Source organism: Plecotus auritus (assembly GCF_963455305.1).
Source record: "Plecotus auritus genome assembly, chromosome: 3".
NCBI lineage: Eukaryota > Metazoa > Chordata > Mammalia > Chiroptera > Vespertilionidae > Plecotus > Plecotus auritus.
The window spans coordinates 118,940,394-118,963,932 of record NC_137772.1 but is presented as its reverse complement, the minus strand read 5'-3'; the positions used below and the strand labels follow the sequence as shown (position 1 = coordinate 118,963,932).

At 44.6% G+C, this 23,539-nt stretch overlaps 1 protein-coding gene across 1 annotated transcript in view; it reads right to left on the bottom strand.

The window, feature by feature from the left end:
• Positions 1 to 10,007: 10,007 nt before the first annotated feature.
• CRYL1 (crystallin lambda 1) overlaps positions 10,008 to 23,539 on the bottom strand; it is a 248,069-nt gene continuing 234,537 nt past the window's right edge. Inside the window, exon 8 of the mRNA XM_080662129.1 lies at positions 10,008 to 10,359. Coding sequence (XP_080518255.1) covers positions 10,351 to 10,359 — 9 coding nt within the window. The 3' untranslated portion in view covers positions 10,008 to 10,350. The remainder of the gene's footprint in view (positions 10,360 to 23,539) is intronic.

Sequence of the window (23,539 nt, the reverse complement as noted above, 5' to 3'; positions counted from 1 at the left end):
ATCCTCTGTCTCCTGCCAGGCCTCTCCTACACCCAGGACAGCTGCCTTGGGAAAGTCATTTCCAAACTCTGACCTGTGGTTCAGGAATATTTTAAAGAAAAAGGCATTACCCTTCCTTAATGCCCAGCCCTGGGATGGTCTCACATTCTTTTAACAGCATGACAAAGGATTTAGTTCAGTCCCCTCCTCTTGGATCAGGTTCTCTAGATACCACATCAGGGCTGGACACAGAACTGCCCAGCGGGGTGCCTGCCCCAAGGAACACGGCCCACTAATGAGCTTTCTTGTGTTTTACCCATCCTCCCACCTTGTGCCTGAGCTACTCTTTAAGGAGGGACATTTCCTCACGTGCACCACACCTTTTTCAGGCCCGTCGTACACTCTTTCTGAAATGATATTTCTCCATCATTTTTTTAAAGTAATGTTAATTAGCTCTAGCCAGTTTTGCTCAGTGGATAGAGCATTGGCCCACAGACTGAAGGGTCCTGGATTTGATTCAGGTCAAGGGCATGTACCTCAGTTGCAGGCTCAATCCCCAGCCCTGGTCGGGGCGCATGCTGGAGGCAACCAATCAATGTGTCTCTCTCACATCGATATTTCTCTTTTTCTGTCTCTCCCTGTCCCTTCCACTTTCTCTAAAAATCAATGGGAAAATATCCTCAGGTGAGGATTAACAAAACAAACAAAAAACAAATAAATAATAAATTTTTCAAAGGAGGGTTAATTATAAGTGTGTGGTGAAAAGGAGCAATCTTGCTAGAAGTTAGTGTTGCCTGAGTTGGATGCTCTGGGTACTACTGTAAGGCACGAAGCCTCCCCAACCCCCTTATAAACACAATTACACTGTAGTGGAAATGCCTGATTTAAAAAACGGAATTGTCACACCGGACATGTCATATTTGCCCAAACCCTTGCAAGTTTCTGTCGATCGTTCTCTCCCGGAGCTCCGTCTCCTAGGAGAATTTACGTGAAACATGCCTTTAGTATCATCCAGCTGCATCCTGCCTCTTGCCAATTTCATTTTTATGAACATATTTTAAAACTCATATATCCAACACATATATGGATGCTTCTATGCACCAGCTGAGTACTGAGTTCTAATATTCAAGGCTGAACAAGGCAGACCTGGGTCAGTGGATGCAGACAAGGAAACTGGTCACCAGCATGTGCGGGGTACCAGGGAGAAGGGGCTCTCAGGTCCTTGGGGCCAGGTCAGGTGTTTAATAGTCTTTAGGACTCAGGAAAGAATTGCTGGAGAAAGTGATATCTAAGCTGTACTCTGAAGGCCAAGTCAGATTTTAGCCATTTTAACCCTTTCCCTACACAGGAGGTTACTAAGCTCAGCATTCTTCCTTCCTCCCTTTACATCTGAGAATATGGCTTTTCTAAATAAATAATTAACAAACAAATGGGAAAGCCATTGAAAGGAACCTTGTACACTCAAATCACTTAAGGTTTGAACTCCTGGGATGTCATTTGTCCCCAAAGAGTGGAACCATTTCCTCCTTGGTGCTGTTATTATTCTCATTTCATAATGGTGTTTATAGTAATGTGTTTGCTGTAATGTTTTGTTTTGCTTTTTTTTTTTTTTTTGGAAAAAATATTAGCCCCTTTAGGACATTAAATTATTTCCTGTTGGTGACATTCTGAAGAACAGAACCCCATTAAGTAAAGAGTGTTGAAGTCACATGCAAAGTTCATTGTTTGTGAAGGAAATATAAGAAGCAATTTCAGAGCTGGGTTTGTGATTATTTTTTAAAAACCACAGAAGTAAAAGGCCAAAAACTCTTAGTCCTTTGGAAGCAGCTACTCTGTGATTCGTACTTTGACTCCTAGTGCTAAACAAAAATGCTAAAAACAAAGAAACGAACAAAACCCACTACCTCAGAACATTCTAGTAAAGAGTGTCATTATTTCTCTTATCTTTTCATATTTAATAATGCAAGTTGTGTAAATGTTCATTTAGTAATAGTGATGATTGTCATCACCATTTTTCTTTTCTCAGCATTGTTCTAAGAAAAAGTAAATAACATTGTTACTGCAGTCCACTGACAGCTTCCCAAGCAGAAAAACCGAACACGTAGGCCTCATTTTACACAATGACCACAAAATACTGAAAACTAGGAAAATGTTGAATCAACATTCCCAATAACACACTGGCAGTAAAACTATGCAGTGTGGCAGGTTCAGATATACCCGGGTCAAATAGGCCCCAGGAGAAAGCCACGGGAAGTATGGATGGGTATCTAATGACCCAAGCCAGTATTTCATCAGTATTTATTTTATCCATATTATTTAATCAATATTCAGTTTAAAAATATTTATGAGGCTAAAATGGATGATTGTCTTCTCACCATCTATTTTTTAAGGTCTGCAGGCTCTACTTTAGAGTAGACAGGAGTAGAGAACTCACCGTATGCTGGGGATGTTGGCAGCCCCTCCCTCTAGGCCCTGGGGGTGGTGGGGTGACCTCACAGTGAAGTCTGTAATCACATGGATGAGAGTGTCTGCACTGGGGACAGGTTCACTCAGGGCACAGACTCCTGAAGGGTCTGGGGATAGCAGTGGCGGTCCCTGACTCATCTCACATGACTGCCTGCCCCTCAGAGCCAGCCCCACAGGAGACTGCAAATCCACATGGTGTGCGTTTTCTGATTCTTCTTCTGGTCTTTTCCTGGGCAATGTGCTGCAAGAATCTGTCTGCAGGACATGACCTACCAAATTCTTAAAGAGGCTGTTATTTACAAGTCTAAGGATTTTGATGGAAGGCCATTCCACTAAAATTTATATTTGTAATTAAGTGGTGTGTGTGTGTGTGTGTGTGTGTGTGTGTGTGTGTGTGTGTTGTGCCTTTTACAGGAAAACAGCTAAGGACAACATGGCAGAGAGGTGGAGCCGACTGCAGCAAATACATAGGAGTCTGTGCACACAGCAGAGAAGCTGCTCACTGAAAACACCCTGCCCTAATCTCTGTACCAGAAAACCTGCCAAGAGCCGCCCCAATATTTCCAAGGTCTTGAGAGCTGCCTGGAGAACTAGCAACCCCTGTACATCCAGGACTCTGAGGGGTGAAGAGGTTTCCAGTCTCAACCCTGCTGCCCTAAAGAAGCCCCGGGAATGCATTCCGCAGAGAGCAGAGAGCGGATGCTCACTCCCACAGCCACCACTTTCCCTCTGGGTGGCCTTGTGTGAGTCACTTCACTTCCCTGAGCCTTGGGTTTCTCACCTTTAACTGCTGGTAATTACAACTGCTCTGCCCACCTCACGGGTTGTTGTGAGAGAGGGTTTCAAAGGTTAAGTAATAATACCAGTGGGAGTTATTATTATTTCTAATCCTAATAATAGGATTATTATTGCCAGTCAGGCAGGTTATAAAGGAGGAGAGAGGCTCATCAATCTTAAAGTGATTCACCTGGTGTCACAAGCTGCCTGGGGGAGGAACATAATGAGAACTCAGGTGTCCTAATACCTGGTTCAATGCTATTCTCCCTATAATATAACCAGGGAAAGACATATAGCTGACCCTCAACTGACATTTTGTTTCTGGTTGATAATTTAAATGTAACTAAGAGATATGATGATTAGATCTTTTTTCTCTCCTAAACATTGATGCAGACTCCGAGCAATGTGCTCACTTTCCTCCCATAGTAGTTTTTCCATCAAAACTATATATGGTCTTGTTCTGTGAAGAAAATTTTACAGCACAATACCGAGGGGAAGAGCACAGAAAACCCCCAGATAATCCAAGACAACTGGTAGTGGGTAGTATTAACTAATTATCTTATTATTATTAACTTTGTAAACCTCTTTTTGAGACACATTTCTAAAGTCCTTGGGACAAGAATGCCATAAATTATCTATCATCTATCTATCTATCTATCTATCTATCTATCTATCTATCTATCTATCATCTATCATCTAAATTTTGATCCAGTCCATGCTGAATGAAAGAAAAAGGCCTATGGTTTATGAAATTCACTCTAGCTGGACCAAGAGGGATCAGTGGCTTATCTGAGCATAATGCCTTCCTGGTATGTAGTAGGCTCTCTACAACTATTTGTTGAATAAATTCAGTAAAGCTGGGTCTTATTAGCCTTAAAGGAATAAAAAGGATGTGGATGTGGAGCTGGAAGTCAGAGGCCTGGCTCCATTCCTGGCTCTGCCACTTAGTAGTGGTGAGTCCAGGTATCATCCTGGTTTTATCAGTGTCTCTAGGCTCTAGTTCGTCTATAAGGGGTAAGGGCTGAACAAGATCAGGATGGCAAAAGGTTTCCATTCAGAATGCCACTTGCAGTCCGTGGGTGGAAGCTGATGGAGGTGCTGGTTGAGGATTCTGAAGCTGTGACCAGGCAGAGGGGAAAAGTGGCCGGCTGGGACGATGGGGCCCATCTGGGGAAGGGATGAAGGGCAGGAACAGACGCAGGCACCTGTCATCACTGGGCTGTCATCTCCAGCGCCTTATAGTTTATGAATCTACGGCCACGAGGGTCCTGGGTTTGGCAGAAACTGAAGTTTAGAAGGAACTCAGGTAGCTCTGTGTATTTCTGTGTTTTATGTTAAAAGCTTCTTCTCCTAGGGTTCTGGGTTGCATGAAATAAAGAATTAAAAAACTACGTTGGGACATAATCAGACTCACGTTAAAAAGAGCTCTCTGCAAGTTCTCCCAACACCTCTAGAAGGGAAGGCACTGCATACTCAAGACACTTATCTCTCCCGATTTATAGAGGGGATCTGAACACAAAAGGTAGAATTATCTGCTTTGGGTCATCTATAGGTCTGGGCACATGTTTAGGTCATGTCACTCATTCATGCTTTCCTTCCTAGTGAACCGAGTTGTAGCTCATTCAGGACACAAGCCCACCTTAGCACCTCACCACATTCATTCTCATCACTCGTCCTGGCTACAGGGATGGGCTCACTGCTGCCCCAGGAAAAGCCGTGCTTATCCCTCGCACCCCCAGGACTCACTCCATCGACACTTCTGCTCAGGAGCTTCAGTGGATCAAATAGTCCTTGTTTCCTCTGCTGTTAAAGAAAGAAAATTATGTTACACTATAACTTCAAAATGTCACCCACCAAAATGTCCCAAAGTTACAAACACTTGGAGGACTCACCATTGTGTGTGCTGTTGTTTAGCAGTTCCATCCATACTGATCATAGCCGGAAGCTTCCAGAGCTTGGAACTGGCCAAGAAACTAGGTGGGAGGGCAGAGGGAAAGCTGGCAAAGAGGAAACCATTTTAAATGAATCACCCTAAACATAAACCAGTATGCTAAACAGGAGGTAAACATATAGGCCAGGAGTGCTGCAAGAAACTCCTTTAATTGCTTAACCACTCCATTGAGATGTCATTAGAGGAAACCAGGGCTTTTTTAACCAGGAAGGCAGGACAGAGCCCTGAGGTGGGGCAGCCACCTGAGCCAGCAATGCAATAGTTCTGAAGTGAGGCTGCTTTCCTGGTGTGGGCCTGTCTGTCCTGCCACTGGGACCAGGGCTAGCTGTCCCAGTGCATCTCCAAGAGTGTGAGGGGTGAGCATGTGACCTCAGACCCGTCTGAGCTCCTGGCCACTCTGGGGCTGGGGCTGAGGCCGAGCTCTGTGAGGATGGATGGAGAGAAGCTGCTGCCCTGGCTTATGGTCACCTCAACACTCTGTAGTGTTCCTCATCTGTAAAGGGAGCTTGGACTAGGTGGAGGTGAAGACCCTTCTGCATGAAGGTTCTATGCATTTTCACAAACCCCACCTACCGAGTGATCAAGTTTACAGCTGCAGGTGTCCTGGTCTTAGCCCCTTTTGAAGACAAAGCAACTGGAGCTCAGAATCCTTAAGTCCTGATTCCATGTGTTTTGTGCTGAGAGGGTTTCTCAGTAAAAGCTGACTTTGTAACTGAAAGATGAAGTTCAGTAGGTGAACAGACATAATGATCTTTGTTTAAGAAAGGCCGTAATAAGCGACATGCCTGCCAGGGTGCTGTGGGCAGGCGCTTCCACAGCTTGTGGTGGAGATTAGGTGGGTGTTCTCTGGAAAGCAATGTGATATGTGCATCTGGAGCCATAACAGCCTCCTACCTTTGACTGAGTGATTCCACAATCTGACTCTATCATAGGAAGTAATAGGACTTTTGACAAATTCATCAGAAAGATCTCAGTGCAGTCGTACTGTTTTCCAGTGTACACCAATGTGTCAACAGGTGTGTGTGTCCATCACTGCTCACCTGTGACCTGGGTGCACGACTTAAAGGCTCTGCCTCAAGACAGGACAATGGAGAGTCTCAGGCTTCACTTACTCTCTGAGCAAGAGCCTGAGGCACTCTCTGTGAGGGGCATTGGCGGGGGTGTGGGTACTGAAGATGGTACAACTTGTTCTCTGCTCTCACAGAGCTTCACATTTAATCGCAGAGAGTCACAACTCAGGCACTTTCATGCTTGTGATACGCACTGTGCAGGACAGAGATGTCTAAGTCAGACCAGAGAGCAGGGACAGTTTGGAGGTGCCCAGGAACTGGGGACAGGAGAGGCAATAGCTCATGCTATCCAAGGGCAACAGTGCTTGTTTAGGTGTCTGAGGACCCTACACTTCCACTAACCAACAGGTGTAGATATGACAACTAATGCCATTGCGTAAACATCAAGACAGAAGTCTCTTTGCCAAATGATATGTCCTATGTCTAAGAATGCTTTTCCAGAGACCCAAACAAGTCCTTGGAGGTAGCAACGTAGGAGAGAAAGAAGAAAACAAACCGTGTTTACTAAGCTGAGTTCCCAGGACATGGAACAGACCTGAAAGTGCCATGTCCCAGTCCAGCCCAGGATCAGGCACACTGTGGATGGGGACCAGGAGAGCCCTGGACAGCCCAGGCAGTCACAGGAGGTGGGGGGAGTCCTGGCAGAGTGGAGTAGGCCCCTCCCCACAATCTATGTTTGCCTCCATGTTTTCTCTCCTGGCTCCTTCCTTCTTTCCCTTTTTAATCCTAATCTGAGGACATTTTTAAAATTGATTTGAGGGAGGGAAGGAGGAAGGGACAGAGAGAGAGAGAGAGAGAGAGAGAGAGAGAGAGAGAGAGAGAGAGAAACATAGATGTGAAAGAGAAACATTGATCAGCTGCCTCTCTTACTCGCTCCAACTGGGGATCAAACCTGTGACCTAGTATGTACCCTGACTGGGAATCAAACCCACAACCATTTGGTGTACAGGGCAATGCTCCAACCAACTGAGCCACCCGTCCAGGGCTCTCTTTTATTTTTCAGTGTGGTAAAAGATACATAACATAAAACTTAACATTTTAAGGGTAAAGTTCAGTGGCTCTATGTTCATATTATTATTATTGTGCAACTATTGCCACCCTCCACCACCAGAATTTTTTAATCAGCTTCTTTTAAAAAGATATTCCTGTCTTTTTCTTTCTCCTTGCTAGGCACTCAACTAATTGTAACAGAATTTGTTCAAAATTGTATTCTTAAATGTACTGAATAAAATTCTTTGCAATCCTTCATTTAGAAATCTTTCATTAAAATCCCACCAGTAAATTTATTGTAAATTACTTTTCATTTGCAACTGGTTCTTGGTTGACTTTTTTTTCACACCTGGGAGAAGGACCAGCCTGCCACCAAATGTAAATTCAGCCATTGGAGGGTGGACCCCATGTGCTCAAAAAAGAGACTCAGATAACACAACTCCCACACAGACAACACAGGACTTCCTTGACAAAATATAGGTTTCCTGAATATTCATTGGGCGGCTGGGCAGCCATACCTAGAAGACACATTACACTGCCTCCTGCACAGTGACATCAACTGGCCATGCAAGACGACCGTGCTCGTGGATAGACTCACAGATGGACTTGCTGTGTGTGCTGAGAACTGTCTTCCAAATGACAAATCAGTTATTTCAACACCATTAACTATCTAATCCAATGATGCTCAACCTTTTTCATCTCATGGCACACCTAAACTAATTACTAAAATTCTGTGGCACACCAAAAAATATATTATGTTTTTTGCCAATCTGACAAAAAATAAGTATAATTTTGATTCATTCACACCGGATGGCTATTGTTATGTTGGCTGTTGTTTGACAATAGGGAAAAGAGGTCAGTGTCCCTGACTAAATAGTCAGGTATTGCATGTTGAAAATTGCTGGTCTAATCCATTATAATAACTGAATTACCATATATCCCAAATTTTCTGTCTAAATTTCCATGTAGGACTAGGTAGATAAACTTTGGACTGTTTATCTAGCTAGTCCTACATGGCAACCATCTGTTTCATTATTGCAGTTTTATAAAGTGACTAAAATATTATTCTTCAATTAAAACTTTAGTGTGAATATTCTTACATTTACTTGTACAGGTAGAATTTTAATCTAGAATCACATTACAAAAGCATCACATTGGGATTTTGATTGGGATCACATTAAAAATTTATGGGTTATTTTGGGATATATATTTTTTACAAAATTAAGTTTTTTTCATCTAGGAACATGGCATATGCCTCTCCACTTAGTCAAATCTTAAAGTTGATCAAGATAGGCATGACTTTTATCCTACACTAGAGGCCCAGTGCACGAAATTCATGCATGGGGGTGTGTGTCTCTCAGCCCAGCCTGCACCCTCTCCAATCTGGGACCCCTCGAGGGATGTTCAACTGCCACCGGGATCGGGCCTAAATGGGCAGTTGCACATCCCTCTCACAATCCAGGACTGCTGGCTCCCAACTGCTCACCTGCCTGCCTTCCTGATTGCCCCTAACTGCTTCTGCCTGCCAGCATGATCACCCCCTAACCACTCCCCTGCCAGCCTGATTGATGCCTAACTGCTCCCCTGCCAGCCTGTTTGCCCCTAACTGCCCTCCCCTGTAGGCCTGGTCCCCCCAACTGCCCTCCCCTGTAGGCCTGGTCCCCCCAACTGCCCTCCCCTGCTGGCCTGATTGTCCACAACTGCCCTCCCCTGCAGGCCTGGTCCCTCCCAACTGCCTTCCCCTGCCAGCCATCTTGTGGCAGTCATCTTGTGTCCACATGGGGGCAGCCATCTTTGACCACATAGGAGCGGCCATCTTGTGTGTTGGAGTGATGGTCAATTTGCATATTACTCTTTTATTAGATAGGATAATAAAAGGCTAATATGCAAATCAACCGAACACTGGAATGGCTGGTTGCTATGACACATACTGACCACTGGGGGCAGACGCTCAATGCAGGAGCTGCCCCCTGGTGGTCAGTGCGCTCCCACAGGGGGATACTGCTCAGCCAGAAGCCGGGCTCATGGCTGGTGAGCGCAGTGGCAGTGGCAGAAGCCTCTCCTGCTTCTACAGCAGCGCTAGGGATATCTGACTGACAGCTTAGGCCTACTCCCCACAGGGCTGTCAGTCGAACATCTCCTGAGGGCTCCCAGACTGTGGGAGGGCCAGGCTGAGGGACTCCCCCAAGTGCATAAATTTCGTGCACCGGGCCTCTAGTAATCTAATAAGAAGATTGACAATTAAGAAGTTATTTTAACAAAATGTGATGACTATTGATAGGGGAAGTGTTAAAATATTCACAGGACTTTGCAAATCAAATCACCAGGTCACTGTATGATCACAAATACACTCATGCTTAAACATGCATATGCTCACACGTCACATGGTATCTGTCCATGCACTTGCCTGTCCTAGTTCCTCAACTTAGTATGCTGTCCCCATCCCCAATCCTCTTGCTTGCCCCTGTGTTGTCTATGCAGTGATTTCTTGTCCTATTGGGTCATCACTTTGGTGCTTCTCTCATTTCCCAGCATCCAGTTCAGACACCCTGCTCAGTTCTATCTCTGTCCATTGTGCTTCCTCCACAGCATGCATCTTGGATCCCAGGCACATTTCTATGTGTTCTGGCCCCCCACTATTGTGGGGGAGCTCCCTGAGAGGTACCAGTGCTTAGCCTAGTCCTGAGGCCTTCACAAGTATTTGTTGTCCCAGGCTAGAGGCTCTAGATAAAACTTTCAAGGAGGCTACATACTCAGCAATTTCTTTTTTTTTTAAAACATATTTTTATTGATTTCAGAGAGGAAGGGAGAGGGAGAGAGAGAGATAGAAACATCAATGATGAGGGAATCATTGATTGGCTGCCTCCTGCACAACCCCTATTGGGGATCAAGCCCACAATCCGGGCATGTGCCCTTGACTGGAATTGAACCCCGGGACCCTTCAGTCCGCAGGCTGATGCTCTATCCACTGAGCCAAACCAGCTAGGGCAACTCAGTGCTTTCTTTTCATTTCTCCCACCTTCTCTACCAGTGAAAGTTCCAGGTGGCTCAGGTTCGTGGGTCAGCAAATACTTCATTTCCACAGGCCAGTGTTGTCCTTGGCAAAGCATGGAAGTGTCAGCAGTCCTGGGTGGAGAGATGGAATAAATGTATGTGGAGTCTTGGTGACAGGGGATCTCTAGAGCAGTTGTGTATTTCAAAACAACCCAACTCAGACACCCATGTTACACTTTCTTCCAGAACTCTCTTTGCAAAACTATGCTTAAAACAAGAAGAGCATAGAATAGGCTAGCCCTGCCTTCCTCTCGGCAGGTGCACAGCAAGGGCCCTTTATCTCTAATGGGGCAGGTCCAAGCTTCAGGGATAAAGATACCACTGTGGGCCCATCCAAATATTAGCTGTGGAAACTTTCCCACTTTGAAAACATGAGACACTGTGTACTCAGAGCCTTGCCTTTCAGAGAACACAATCGCAACTGCCTTTCTTCTTTCAATGGATTAAGGCCACAACTTTATCTTCACATTGCCCAGGGTTTGCTAAGTCAGGGTTTATGCCTGCTGATCTTTGGGCAACATCTTCTTTCCAGTGATCTTCTCTGCTTGGGCCCCAACAGAAGGAAATAAACCACAGACACAAGAGAACATAATAAGGGTCCACAGGAGCCTGCAAAGCTGATGAACTTCACCAAGTCTGTGAGGGAAACTGGCCCTAAACTGATGTTAAACAAAGTGTTTCCTCCTGTACATGGTACTAAGATGGTTCCAAGATCCAAGTATAATCTATAACAAAAATCAATATTTTTCATGTCACTACCTGATCATACAAGGAAGATCAATTTATTAAATTAGAAAAATGTTGCACAATGGGGCAACATTGAGTCATGGCTATTTTTTCTTTTTAGTTCTCACATGAGGACATGCTTAAAGAGAGGAAGGAAAAGAGAATGGGAGAGAGAGCGATAAACATCATAGTGAGAAACATCTATCAGTTACCTTTCATACCTGCCCCAACCAGGGATCAAACTGGCAACCCAGGTATGTGCCCTGACCAGGAATCAAATGAGCAGCCTTTTGGTGTGTAGGACAACCAATTGAGCCACCCAGCCATAGTGGTTGTAGGTTTAATTGTCATTTTCCCAGGGTAAGTTTTTGTTTGTTTTTATTTTAAATATGTTTTTATTGATATTTTAGAGAGAGGGAGAGATAGAGATAGAGAAACATCAACGTGAGACAGAAACATCAATTGGTCGCCTCCTGTACACTCCCCGCTGGGGACATTCCCCCTACTGGGGATCAAGCCACAACCCCAAGCATGTGCCCTGACTGGAAATCAAACCTGCAACTCTTTGGTGCATGGGACAATGCTCAACCAACTGAACCCCCTGCCAGGGTCTAGGGTAAGTTTTAAAGCAAAATTGGGGAGTATCTCAAGAAAAGTTAGGCTCCCATTCAATTCAGTATATAATCTTAATTGAATTTTATTCCTTTTGTTTTGGCATTGCTGTGGCATGAGGTTACAGGGAGGAGCAGATATGGCCAGCACCTGTCAGCACTAACCATGAACCAGTTTTTTAAATCTTTTATTATTTAAAAAATATATTTTTATTGATTTCAGAGAGGAAGGGAGAGGGAGAGATAGAAACATCAATGATAAGAGAGAATTATTAATTGGCTACCTCCTGCATGCCCCCTACTGGGGATTGAGCCCAAAACCCAGGCATGTATCCTGACTGAAATTGAACTGTGACCGCCTAGTTCATAGGTTGGTGCTCTACCATCACTGAGCCACTCCGGCCGGGCACTGTGAACCAGGTTTTAACCAAGGTGAGTCTGCGTGCTTTTTCCCACTGGAACAGTGAATTGAGAAGTTGTAATTTGAATCAAATCAGCAATTTAGAATATAAGGAATCATAAAACACTCAATCAGCACAGCAAAAAGAAAAAAGAATCCAAAAATATGAAGATAGTGTAAGGAGCCTCTGGGACAACTTCAAACATACTAATATTTGCATCATAGGGGTGCCAGAAGGAGAAGAGAGAAAGCAAAAAATTGAAAACTTATTTAAAAAATAATTACAGAAAACTTCCCCTACCTCGTGAAAGAAGTAGACACGCAAGTTCAGGAAGCCTCAAGAGTCCCAAACAAGAGGAACTCAGAGTCCCACACCAAGACACATCATAATTAAAATGCCAAGGCTTAAAGACAAAAAGAGAATCTTAAAAGCAGCATGAGAAAAGCAGTTAGTTATCTACAAGGTAGCATTTATACAACTGTCAGCTGATTTCTCAACAGGCCAAAAGGGAGTGGCAAGAAATATTCAAAGTGATGAATAGCAAGAAATATTCAAAGTGATGAATAGCAAGGACCTACAACCAAGATTAGCTTCACAGACAAGAAAAAGCTAAAGGAGTCTATCACCACCAAACTAGTATTACATGAAATGTTGATGGGTACTCAAGAAGAAGAAGGAGGAGGAAGATGAGGAGGAGGAGAAGGGATAAAAAATATGAACAATAAAATGGCAATAAATACATATCTATCAACAATTGAACCTAAAAATCAAAATAAATTAACAAGGAATCTAATGAACAAAATAAACTGATGAATAAAATAGAACCAGAGGCATGGAACAGACAGACAAATCTCAGAGGGAAGTGGGAAGTGGGGTGGAAAGATCTTGTATGCATATATGCATTACCTATGGACACAGATAATAGGGTGGTGAAGGCCTGGGGGGCGGGGGACTGGGTGGAGGGAGGCAACGGGGGCAGGGGGACATCTGTAATACTCTCAGTAATAAAGATTTTTTTAAAAAACTCCTACAGAAAGACTGGCTTTGCCTAAATAGTGGGCATCAGGACTCTTTTCTCAGCATCTTTGTTTACACAAAGATTCCACTCCATGCAGCAAATTGTTTCTAAAAATATTAAATGGCTACATCTTGTCAGGGAGTATTTTTTTAAATTAATAGACTTTGTTAGAGCACTTTCAGGTTTACTCTAAAATTAAACAGAAAATGCAGTGAGCCCTCTATGCCCTTTCTTCCTGCACATTTCCCCTCGACATCTTGCATTAAGGCGGCGACTTTGTTATAATCGATGAGCCAATATTGATACCTTATTATTTGCTGAAATCCATAGTTTAAATTAGTATTACTCTTGGTGTTGTACATTCTGTGTGGTTGACAAATATATTACATGTACCCACCATTACATGGACATTTGGGTTGTTTCTGATTTTTGTCTGTTATGAATAATGCTGCGATGAACATTTGTCTACAAGTTTTTGCATGTTTTCAGTTTTCTTAGGTGTACTGAGGAGTAGAATTGCAGGTTAACTTTTTAAATGAATGGAGCACTGCTATGGATATATCACCTTCTTGTCACAATGTGTAGTTAGAGCCACATATTCTGAAAATGTGCCCTGATCCCTTCCATGCTCTGAATGGAGCGGCAGACTGTGCACTAACTAGAGACATTGGTGGTAAGACAAAGCCCCTTCCCTCTTTAACTCCGACTCTATGTTCTCCCTGGTCCATCCCACTGTCCCTGCCTCAGTTCAGGCCCATAGTGTCCCAGGCATCTTCTATCTAGGCACCTGTCTACCATTTTGCTTCTCTTAAGACCATCTAGACATCAGGGTGATCTACTTATAAAGCCAACTAATTTGGCCCTCTGCTTTAAACCCTTCATGAAGTTGGTCACCTCTAGGATAAAGTTAGCACACTGAGGCCCTCCCAGTTCAGTGATGATGTGACCCTTAATTATCTGCTTCTCCAGCTGTCTCTGGAGCCTGGCACCCCCTGAGCTTAACCCCACCTACACAGGACTTCTTACAAGTCCTCACTGTTCCAAGCTCAGTGGAGTCCTTCCCACCTAATCACCCCATCGTACATCGAATACCTACCATGGGCCAGACGCTGGGATTCCACAGTCAACAGGACATCCACCCATACCCCTCTGCCTTTCTTCCTGAGATCCTCCTCTTCCCAGTGTCTCCTATTTATCCATCCAGTCTCACCTCCCTTCTAGAACCTTCCATGAAGCCTCAACTCATTTTCTCCCTCTCATGGGGCCATTGCAGGAGAACAGGAGATGGAACTGGGGTCAAACCCCACTTAACTTCATTAACTGAGACTTCAGCAAGTTAACGTAACCTTTGAGTGGCAACTTCCTCAGCTGCATATGTGCAAGGGGCACTGGGCATGGAAGAGATGGCACAGGACAAGGTGTGGCACCTCAGGAAGCCTGTATTAAGCCAGCCCCCACTTTTACCACTGCTTGAGCATGTAACATAGTGCTAACTTTTCCGATAGAATCATCACATTGTATTACTGTTTGTTTGTACTAATCTAATTGATTCTGGAGGGCAGTAACTATTTATTATGATTAACTCGGGAGTCCCTCATTCCAGCACATTGCTTGAAAATAATTCATTGGTTTTCCTTCCATGGATTATTTTTATAACCCCTAAGAGGAAGATCTGGGAATCACACTGCACTGGGCAGCACAATGCTTTCCTTGGTAGCAAGTAGGATGATCCCAATGCACGGAGAAGGAATCTGAGTGACTGACAGGTGGGCCACACTCCAACACCTTGGTGGTGACATTCAGCATCTGCCTCCATAAAGGGGTCTCTTTTCACGGTGGTCTCCTCTTCCCGAGTGAGCCCTTAAACCTCCTCCCTGCACTGACCAAAGTGCACACAGGCCTACTTGTCCCCTGTGATGACAGGTGTCAGGGCCTCTGTGGGGCCAACTGACCTCTTCAACCTGTAGTTCCCAAGAGGAGGGAACCTGGGTCCTGGTCCAGCTTCTGATTTCATACTGGTGTCCTTGGCAAAACCTCTGCCATCAGACTGAGTTCTCAAGCTTTCCTGCACAATGGAATCACCCTGAGGTCTTGAAACATACTGATGCTCCCACCTAGGGGCCTTCAGGGGCTTTGGAGCTTCCCAGGGAGTTTTTGTTTGTTTGTTTTTTAGCAGTGCTTAGCAGAGATTAGGAACCCAGTGGTTAAGCTCACAGAGCAAAGAGCATCTCCTGAGGTTGCCCTCCTCTGGATGTGTGGGTTACAAAGAGCCCCAGCAACTGTGACATCACTGGATGGGTGTGGAGGGCTCCTACCATAACATCCAGAAGAGATAGGTGGCATCACTGTGCAAACCCTTAAACAGAGAAATTACTGTTTGGTGGTGAGGTAGATTTTTCCATATGGAACTTCACTGTTTGACAAGCAAGCAAACAAACAAAAACAGGGGGAAAAGGTAAGTTTTTAAAAAGTAAGATGAAATTTGCCCCCAGCTTCCTCTCCTTGCTCCTGCCTACTATCTGAGCTGTGTGGCAGCTCACTTTTCTTCTATCAACACTTCTATTTTGTGGAACACAGGAAGGAAAACGTGGTCCTTGACTCCAGGAAGCTTCTAGGCTAAGTGTAGAGACACACCACCAATGATCAGTTCTACTCTGCCTGGGAGGTTGGAGCAGGGGGCTATGGAGCAGAGGGGTCGGAAGTTAATCCTTGGGAGGCCCACTGCTCCCACATTAGTAAGGCCATGTGCCAGGACTTGTGTGTGTGTTTCTTTTCTCCTGCTCAGGGTGGGGGTTCATTTGTGGGGCCAGATGCCCCACCCCACTATGTTCAGAATCCACTATACCACAGAGTCCCAGACAGATCAGCCTATGCTTTGATCATCAAACAGTGGGATAGCTTTATTTCTTTGGTGAGTCAGATGCCGAAGATATGGTTAATTATCAGATGGAGAGGTTTCCCCTCACTCCTAGGCAGTTGCCTTCTGGGAAGCATATCATTGTGTTGGCTCCAAACCAACCATGAGGAAGTAAAGTGGGAATTATTTCAGTAGTTCTACACAAGTTCCTGGCTGCACGGCTAAGAGGCCACCTAGGCAGCTGCAGTTCTGGCTAAGCATTGTGAAGTCCCGGCTCCATCATAAACTCAGTTAGAAGCTATCATAATGAAACCACTTCTCTTTTCTAGGGGATCAATGTGCTCGATGTCTGACCTCATGTGTTCTCCACTGTTAAGACATGCATAGCTGCCCAGAAAGGGTAAAGCATGGGCTCAGCTTCAGAGAACAAATCCACTACAGCCTAGTTTCAGCAGGAAGAGATTTATTCTAGGCATATTCAACAGCTTACAGTATTGAGTAAGGGTTGAAGAAACAGAGTCATGGCTCATAAACAAGTCCTAAAGCCACAGCTCAGAACCAGGTCACTGAAGAGGTAGCTGCCCCTGCTGGAATATGGAAGGCCCAGCCCTGAACTCCAGACAGGTCACACTGCGGGGACTTGCAGCAGCTGTGGGTGCTCACAGCCCAGCTCTCCACCTCCTTCTGGCTACTGGCTGATCCGGGCTGTTCTGAGCAAGCAGCCCACTGCCGCAGCAGAGGGGTACCATACCTGCTTGGGCGCCAGAGCTACTGAGGATGTCAAATCAACCGAACACGGATCCTGAACTGCAACAAGGCTGAAAATGAGGGTCTCACATTCAGTTTCCACTAGGCAAGGACAGTGAAAGAATGGCCAACACCAGGCTACGTCTCCACACAGGCTCCTGGGAGCTGGGAAAGGATGGGGACACTCAGACCGGCCCCAGACTTTGGAACCAGGACATCCTGTATTGCCACGACTCCCTCCCCAACCCTTGGTCTGGCAGGCAGCCTTCTTTCCTTCTGTCACACACTCTGTACAACGGGACATCTGTATCTGCCGCTGTCATATACCAGCCTGGATTCCCTCCTGCTTCTCTGCCATTTTGTCCCACCCAACCTTCAAAGTACAGTTGACGTCTTCAGTGAAGCCTCTGAGATTGCTCTGTGCTTGTGAGGTCTCTATCGCCAGGTACTACGCCCTCCAGTCTCCTCCAAACCATTCAGCATGTATTCCTCTCAGTGGTGAGGCCTCTGATGGCCCTACAGTTACTGCCTGCATGATAACTGTGAATCTCCAGTTTGAGTGAGAACTCCTGGGAAAGGAATTTAGATTCCTAATACCTGAGCACTGAAAACAGAAAAGTCACTCGACTTCTATCCTCAGAAATTCTGTTCATACATCATACAAAGGGATAATCCTGCAGCCCTGCTCCAATGTGTGTGGGGTTGGACTCAAAATAGAAAAAGCTAACATACAGGAAAGGCACTGTGGTCTTTACTGTAACAGCCACCACCCAGATCTGCTCTTAATCCTAACCACACTGAAAATGAACCTGAGAACTTGACCAGGAACTTGGGTCTCAAATCACTTTCCAGGCTCCCAGGCCCTATGAAGACAGGACAGTGTGCCTGTGTCAGTGAGCAGCTGAAGGGGAACATGAAGACAGGAGACAGAGACGAGACACCTGATGTGTTGTCTGGGCTTCACTGTAGAAATTAATAACAGTTGGCCCAAATTCAAAGCCTTCTCCAAAACAAACAGAATTGGGAAGCTGAGTCCTCCTTTCCCTCCTCTCTAGGGAGGTCCCAACAGCAGCCACAAAAGGGAATAGTCCTGACACCCACAAAAGCAAAGGGCCTGATGGGCATTAGTCCTTTCATTTTATGTTCTAAGCCAACCATGTAGACCAAGCATGTCAAACTCAAAGGCTAACATGGGCCAAATAAAAAAGGTTTAAGTTTATGTGGGCTGCAAAAAAAACAAAAGCTTCAATTTTCATAGAAACAGGTTTATTTCAACAGAGACATGCTGAATACAAAGGGCTGAAATAAATGAGTAATCGTTAACATAAAATAATAGAACATTTTAATAAAAATTAATATTTTTTATTGAACATTAACTTACCAGACACTGAATAACTGCACAATTTAATAAGTGTAACGCAAATGAACCTATTTTCCTTGTTCTCCGAAAGCGAAATATTTCCTGTTGCGCACACCGACTAATGACATGGCAACCGGCTGCTAACATATTCGCGGCTACTATTAGTGGAAAGAAATTTATGCGCCTGTGTGTAAGGTGCGTAATGGAAATGAATGCAACCCGGTTATAGTAATCAGTCATTAGCAAACATTGTAGTTCGTTGTTAATAATTATGTATAACAGAATATTGTAAAAATTAAGTTACGAAAATTTTATTAAAACGTTTCTTACATACCGTATATTGGCTGGGCCACAAAAATATTCATTGTGGGCCTCATGCAGCCAGCGGGCCCCAAGTTTGACATGTGTGATGTAGACAGTTCAGCCACACATTAGAGGGTGAATAGTGGGTTCAGATAGGAGAGCAGACATTCTCTCCCACCAAGAAAAGAAAAAGAAGGAAAACTGGTTTTTGATGAGTTTTGTGCACCTATCTCCAACATAAACCCAAATTAATTCAACATCCCTTAAATTTGCTTCCCTAGAAGTGCTGATGTGGGGTTACTTAAGAAACATACTGAAACATACAGGATAAAAATTCACAGACCCAGCCCTAGCTAGTTTGGCTCAGTGGATAGAGCATCAGCTTGTGGATCAAAGGGTCTGGGTTCGATTCTGGTCAAGGGCACGTACCTTGGTTGCAGGCTCCTCCCTGGCCTGGGCCCAGATTGGGGCTCGTGCAGGAGGCAACCAGTTAATGCATTTCTCTCACATCCATGTTTCTCTCTGTCGTTCCCTTCCCTTCCACTCTCCCTAAAAATCAATGGAAAAATATCCTCGGGTAAGGGTTAAACAAAAAAATCAAACAAAATAAATTCACAGACCCACTGAGAGCACGTTTGACATGATGGCTGAAGTTTGAGATAATCTGTCCTTAGGTCTCAATTCTCGGTGCAGATGCTACACACAAGTGCAAAACCAGGCGCATAAGCCCTTTCCCCACCCCTCTCCTCACCGATAGGTATTTACTAGGACAAAACGGTGATTCATCATGAATTTTATTTTTTTTTTATTTTTATTATTTTTTTTAAATAAATCTTTATTATTCAGATTATTACAGGTGTTCCTCTTTTTTTCCCCCTAGCTCCCCTCCACCTGATTCCCCACCCCACCCCATGCCCTTACCCCCTGCCGCTGTCTTCATCCATAGGTGTAAGCTTTTTGTCCAGTCTCTTCCCGCACCCCTCACACCCCCTCCCCCCTAAGAATTGTCAGTCCACTCCCTTTCTATGTCCCTGATTCTATTATATTCACCAGTCCATTCTGTTCTTCAGATTTTTTATTCACTTGATTTTTAGATTCACTTGTTGGTAGGTATGTATTTGATGTCATTTTGTTGTTCATAATTTTTATCTTTACCTTTTTCTTCTTCTTCCTTTTCTTAAAGAACACCCTTCAGCATTTCATGTAATCCTGGTTTGGTGGTGATGAACTCCTTTAGCTTTTTCTTGTCTGTGAAGCTCTTTATCTGACCTTCAACTCTGAATGATAGCTTTGCTGGGTAGAGTAATCTTGGTTGTAGGTTCTTGCTGTTCATCACTTTGAATATTTCTTGCCACTCCCTTCTGGCCTGCATAGTTTCTGCTGAGAAATCAGCTGACAGTCGTATGGGTGCTCCCTTGTAGGTAACTAACCGTTTTTCTCTTGCTGCTTTCAAGATTCTCTCTTTGTCTTTTGCCCTTGGCATTTTAATTATGATGTGTCTTGGTGTGGTCCTCTTTGGATTCCTCTTGTATGGGGTTCTGTGTGCTTCCTGAACTTGTAAGTCTATTTCTTTCACCAGGTAGGGAAAGTTTTCTGTCATTATTTCTTCTAATAGGTTTTCAATATTTTGCTCTTTCTCTTCTTCTGGCACCCCAAAAATTCGGATGTTGGTACGCTTGAAGTTGTCCCAGAGGCTCCTTACACTATTTTCATATTTTTGGATTTTTTTCTTTTTGTTTTTCTGGTTGGATGTTTTTTGTTTCCTCATATTTCAGATCTTTGGTTTGATTCTTGGGGTACGTTGATCTACAGTTGAGTTTCTGTATATTCTTTATTTCAGACAGTGTGTGCTTAATTTCTGACTGGTCCTTTTCCATTTTTTTGGCATTCTCATTAAGGTCCTTTAAGGTCTCACTAAGCTCCTCGGAGGTCTCATCAAGTTTCTCGGCGGTTTTTAGAAGATTCTTGAGTAACCTTATAAATATGGTTCTGAACTTTATGTTGTCCATTAGTTTGCTTTCCTCCATTTCTCTCATTCGTGACATGTTTCTTTGTCTCCGCATTTTGTTGCTTCCTTATGTTGATGGAGTGGCTTTGTGTGGTAGGTGACCTATAGGGGCCAGTAGCTCAGCCTCCCCAATCACCTGAGGTGGATGCCTTTGGTACACCCTTTTGTGGGCTGAGTGCAAAGTCTTGGTGTAGTTAAGCCTTGATTGCTGTTGGTACACTGGGAGGAATTGACCTCCAGGCCAATTGGCTGTGAGGACCCGCTGTGTCTATAATGGAAGAACTGTTGCGCTGGAGACATGCTTATGGGGCAGGACTTGTTTCAGTGGGGCTTTGGTGCTCACTGAGTCTGCCTCTTGAATGTATCACTTATGGTTGTGAGGAGTTGAAATCTGGTGTCTCACACTGACCACTAGGTACACTGGCTTCTGGATCTCCAATGGGGTGCAGGTCAGCCACTGTCTGAGGCCACCCAGCAGGAGCTACAGCAAGAACTACAGTTTTCTCCTCTTTGCTTGGAGTTTGGAGGTTTTGGAGCTGTCTGACCCGGGCTGCAAGTTTGCTAGGTTAAGCTGCAATAGGGCAGACCATTCATATGCTAAAGCCGCTGCTTGGAGCTTGGGTGGGTTCGTAGATTGTGCAGGGCGGGGTCTCAGGGCGTGACTAGGCTAGGGTGTGGCAAACAGCGATGGCTGCCAGTAAGCCGGCTCTGCGGCTCTGCGTCTCCGACCACGTCCCGTGCCCCAGCACAATAAACAATTGTTCCTGCGCGCAGCCCTGCAAGCAAGCCTCCCTCACTTTCCGACCCCACGGCAGACAGTCCAGCTTCACCCCATAGGAGTTTGGGTCCCCTGTGTCTCCCCAGAAACGAGTTTGGAGTAATCGGGAGCTTATCTCCCTTCGGGCTGAAAACAGCAGCGCTTTCAGTCACCCGTCGCCAGCCCGATTCGCGCATCTCCGTACCTCAGCTTTTCAGCGTTTGTGCACCCCTCAATGCTGTTTGCTCTTTCCTTCTAGTTGTAGAACTTCCACTCAGCCAGCTTTCCCGTGGTTCTGGGTGATAGACGTTCTGTCTTTTAGTTGTAGTTTTGAAATTGTTGTGCGAGGCAGCAGTTTAGGTGCTTACCTATGCCGCCATCTTGGTTTCTCCCCTCATCATGAATTTTAAACAGAACAACCAACTTTTTAAAATCTGTTTCTATCGATTGATCATCCCTGCCTTTTCTAGGCAAGTTCTCAATTGTGGTAAATATCACTGCTATTCCAGGCCCCACATATGATAATTGCAGCAAAACGTTATGGCTCTGAATATTAAAATCTAAAGGGCAGGCAGTGACCAGAAAGTGGTTGTCAACAATTTTTGGGTGTCCATTCCAAGAAATTACTCAGGAGATGGCACTTTTTAAAAGAAGTATTAAGGCTTGACGACCCACTCAATTCTGGGGTTTGAGATATAAGAGTGATCCTTGAGTACATATGGGGTTGTGGTCTTAAAAAAGTGTTTTATACCAAAATGTAGGCCTGGGGATGATGATGGAACTTCAGAACACACAGTGCCCAAATCGGTGTTTGACTGAGTCCTAGGCTGCCATGTGGCAATCTCAGCCCTCTCTACCAGCTCAAGAATTTGGTACAAGGAGAAAGTTGATGGCTTTCCGTTGGAATGCATTTTCATTTTTCATCCAGGTCATATTCTTCTTTACTTCCCCAGTTGAACCCTCACTCCCATAAGGAGTTTGTACACATTTTATTATTGGCACTTTCACAGCAGTTAAAGATAACACACAAGCCCTAAAGCAAGGATTTGATACAGTTTTCAGCTGCTTTAGCGTGAAAGGAGTTACCTCCCTGACCTGCACATAATGAAACAAGATACAAAAACCACACAATGCGTTGCGTTATAGATATGTGTGTTGAAACTTTGGTCTTGATTAAATTGTATTTTCTTTCTGAAACAATGCTTTGAAATGTCTATAAATGTCATATTATCAGTCTGTCATAAACATATTTTTTTTAAAAAAAACTAAGAATATCAAACAACTCTCTTGATTATGCCCTAGTCAAATCAGACTGAAGCACATCCTGCTGCCAGTTCACCTGCCTTTTTCTATCCTTTTCCCATTATTAGTCAATCCAGAAAGGGTGTAACATTTTTAAATCTCATTTTATTATTTCACCAGGCCTCACAAACTGCCAGATAAACATGGCTAGGAATTATGGAGACAATTATGAAAAGGTAACTTGGCAAGGAAATTCTTAAGAGACAACTGGCTGTGACTCAGATTTAGTTGCAGAAGAACCTGCTTGCCTCCAGGACAGACGGGTTTGTGCGCTGTGGACAGGGACATCACCCTTCCATTTTTTCCCCAGCCATAGTCATCCTACCAGGAAGCCCACCAGGCAAATGGACCATACACATTACAATAGGCAGGTGTGAGGATCAATAAATGTAATGTCATTGACAAGGCAGACATAAAAAAAATCAAATTTCCAAGTTCAGATGGCCAAGATATGCAGAGACATGGATGCACACAACAGGATCCTCAGAGGGAAGGGGGTGGGAAAGGAAGAGATCAACCAAGGAACTAATATGCAAATATGCATAACCCATAGACACAGACAATAGTGAGGTGAAGGCTTTGGGAGGGGACAGGAGTTGGGAGGAGGGAGGTCAAGAGGGGAAGAAAGGGGGACATCTGTAATACTTTCAACAATAAAGATAATTTTTAAACAATTCCATTATTTATTTCTCAGTGAAAAATTTACCTTCAGCTATGTATTCATGTACTTATATATACTTATTGGAAGTCTTTGGCAATATGTACCAAGATTTGTAAAAGTTCCTACCGACTACCTAATCCCTCTTCTAATAATTTATTCTATACTAGAGGCCCGGTGCACGAAATTTGTGCATGGGGCAGGGGATATGGTGTCCCTCAGCCCAGCCTGCACCCTCTCCAATCTGGGACCCCTTGGAGGATGTCTTACTGCCAGTTTAGGCCTGATCCCACAAGCAGTAAACCGGCAGTTGGACATTGCCCTCACAATCCGGGACTGCTGGCTCCTAACCACTCGCCTGCCTGCCTGCCTGATTGCCCCCTAACCGATCCTCTGCTGGCCTGATTGACACCTAACTACTCCCCTGCCGGCCCAATCGCCCCCAACTGCCCTCCCCTGCCGGCCTGGTCATCCCCAACTGCCCTCCCCTCTTGGCCTGATCTC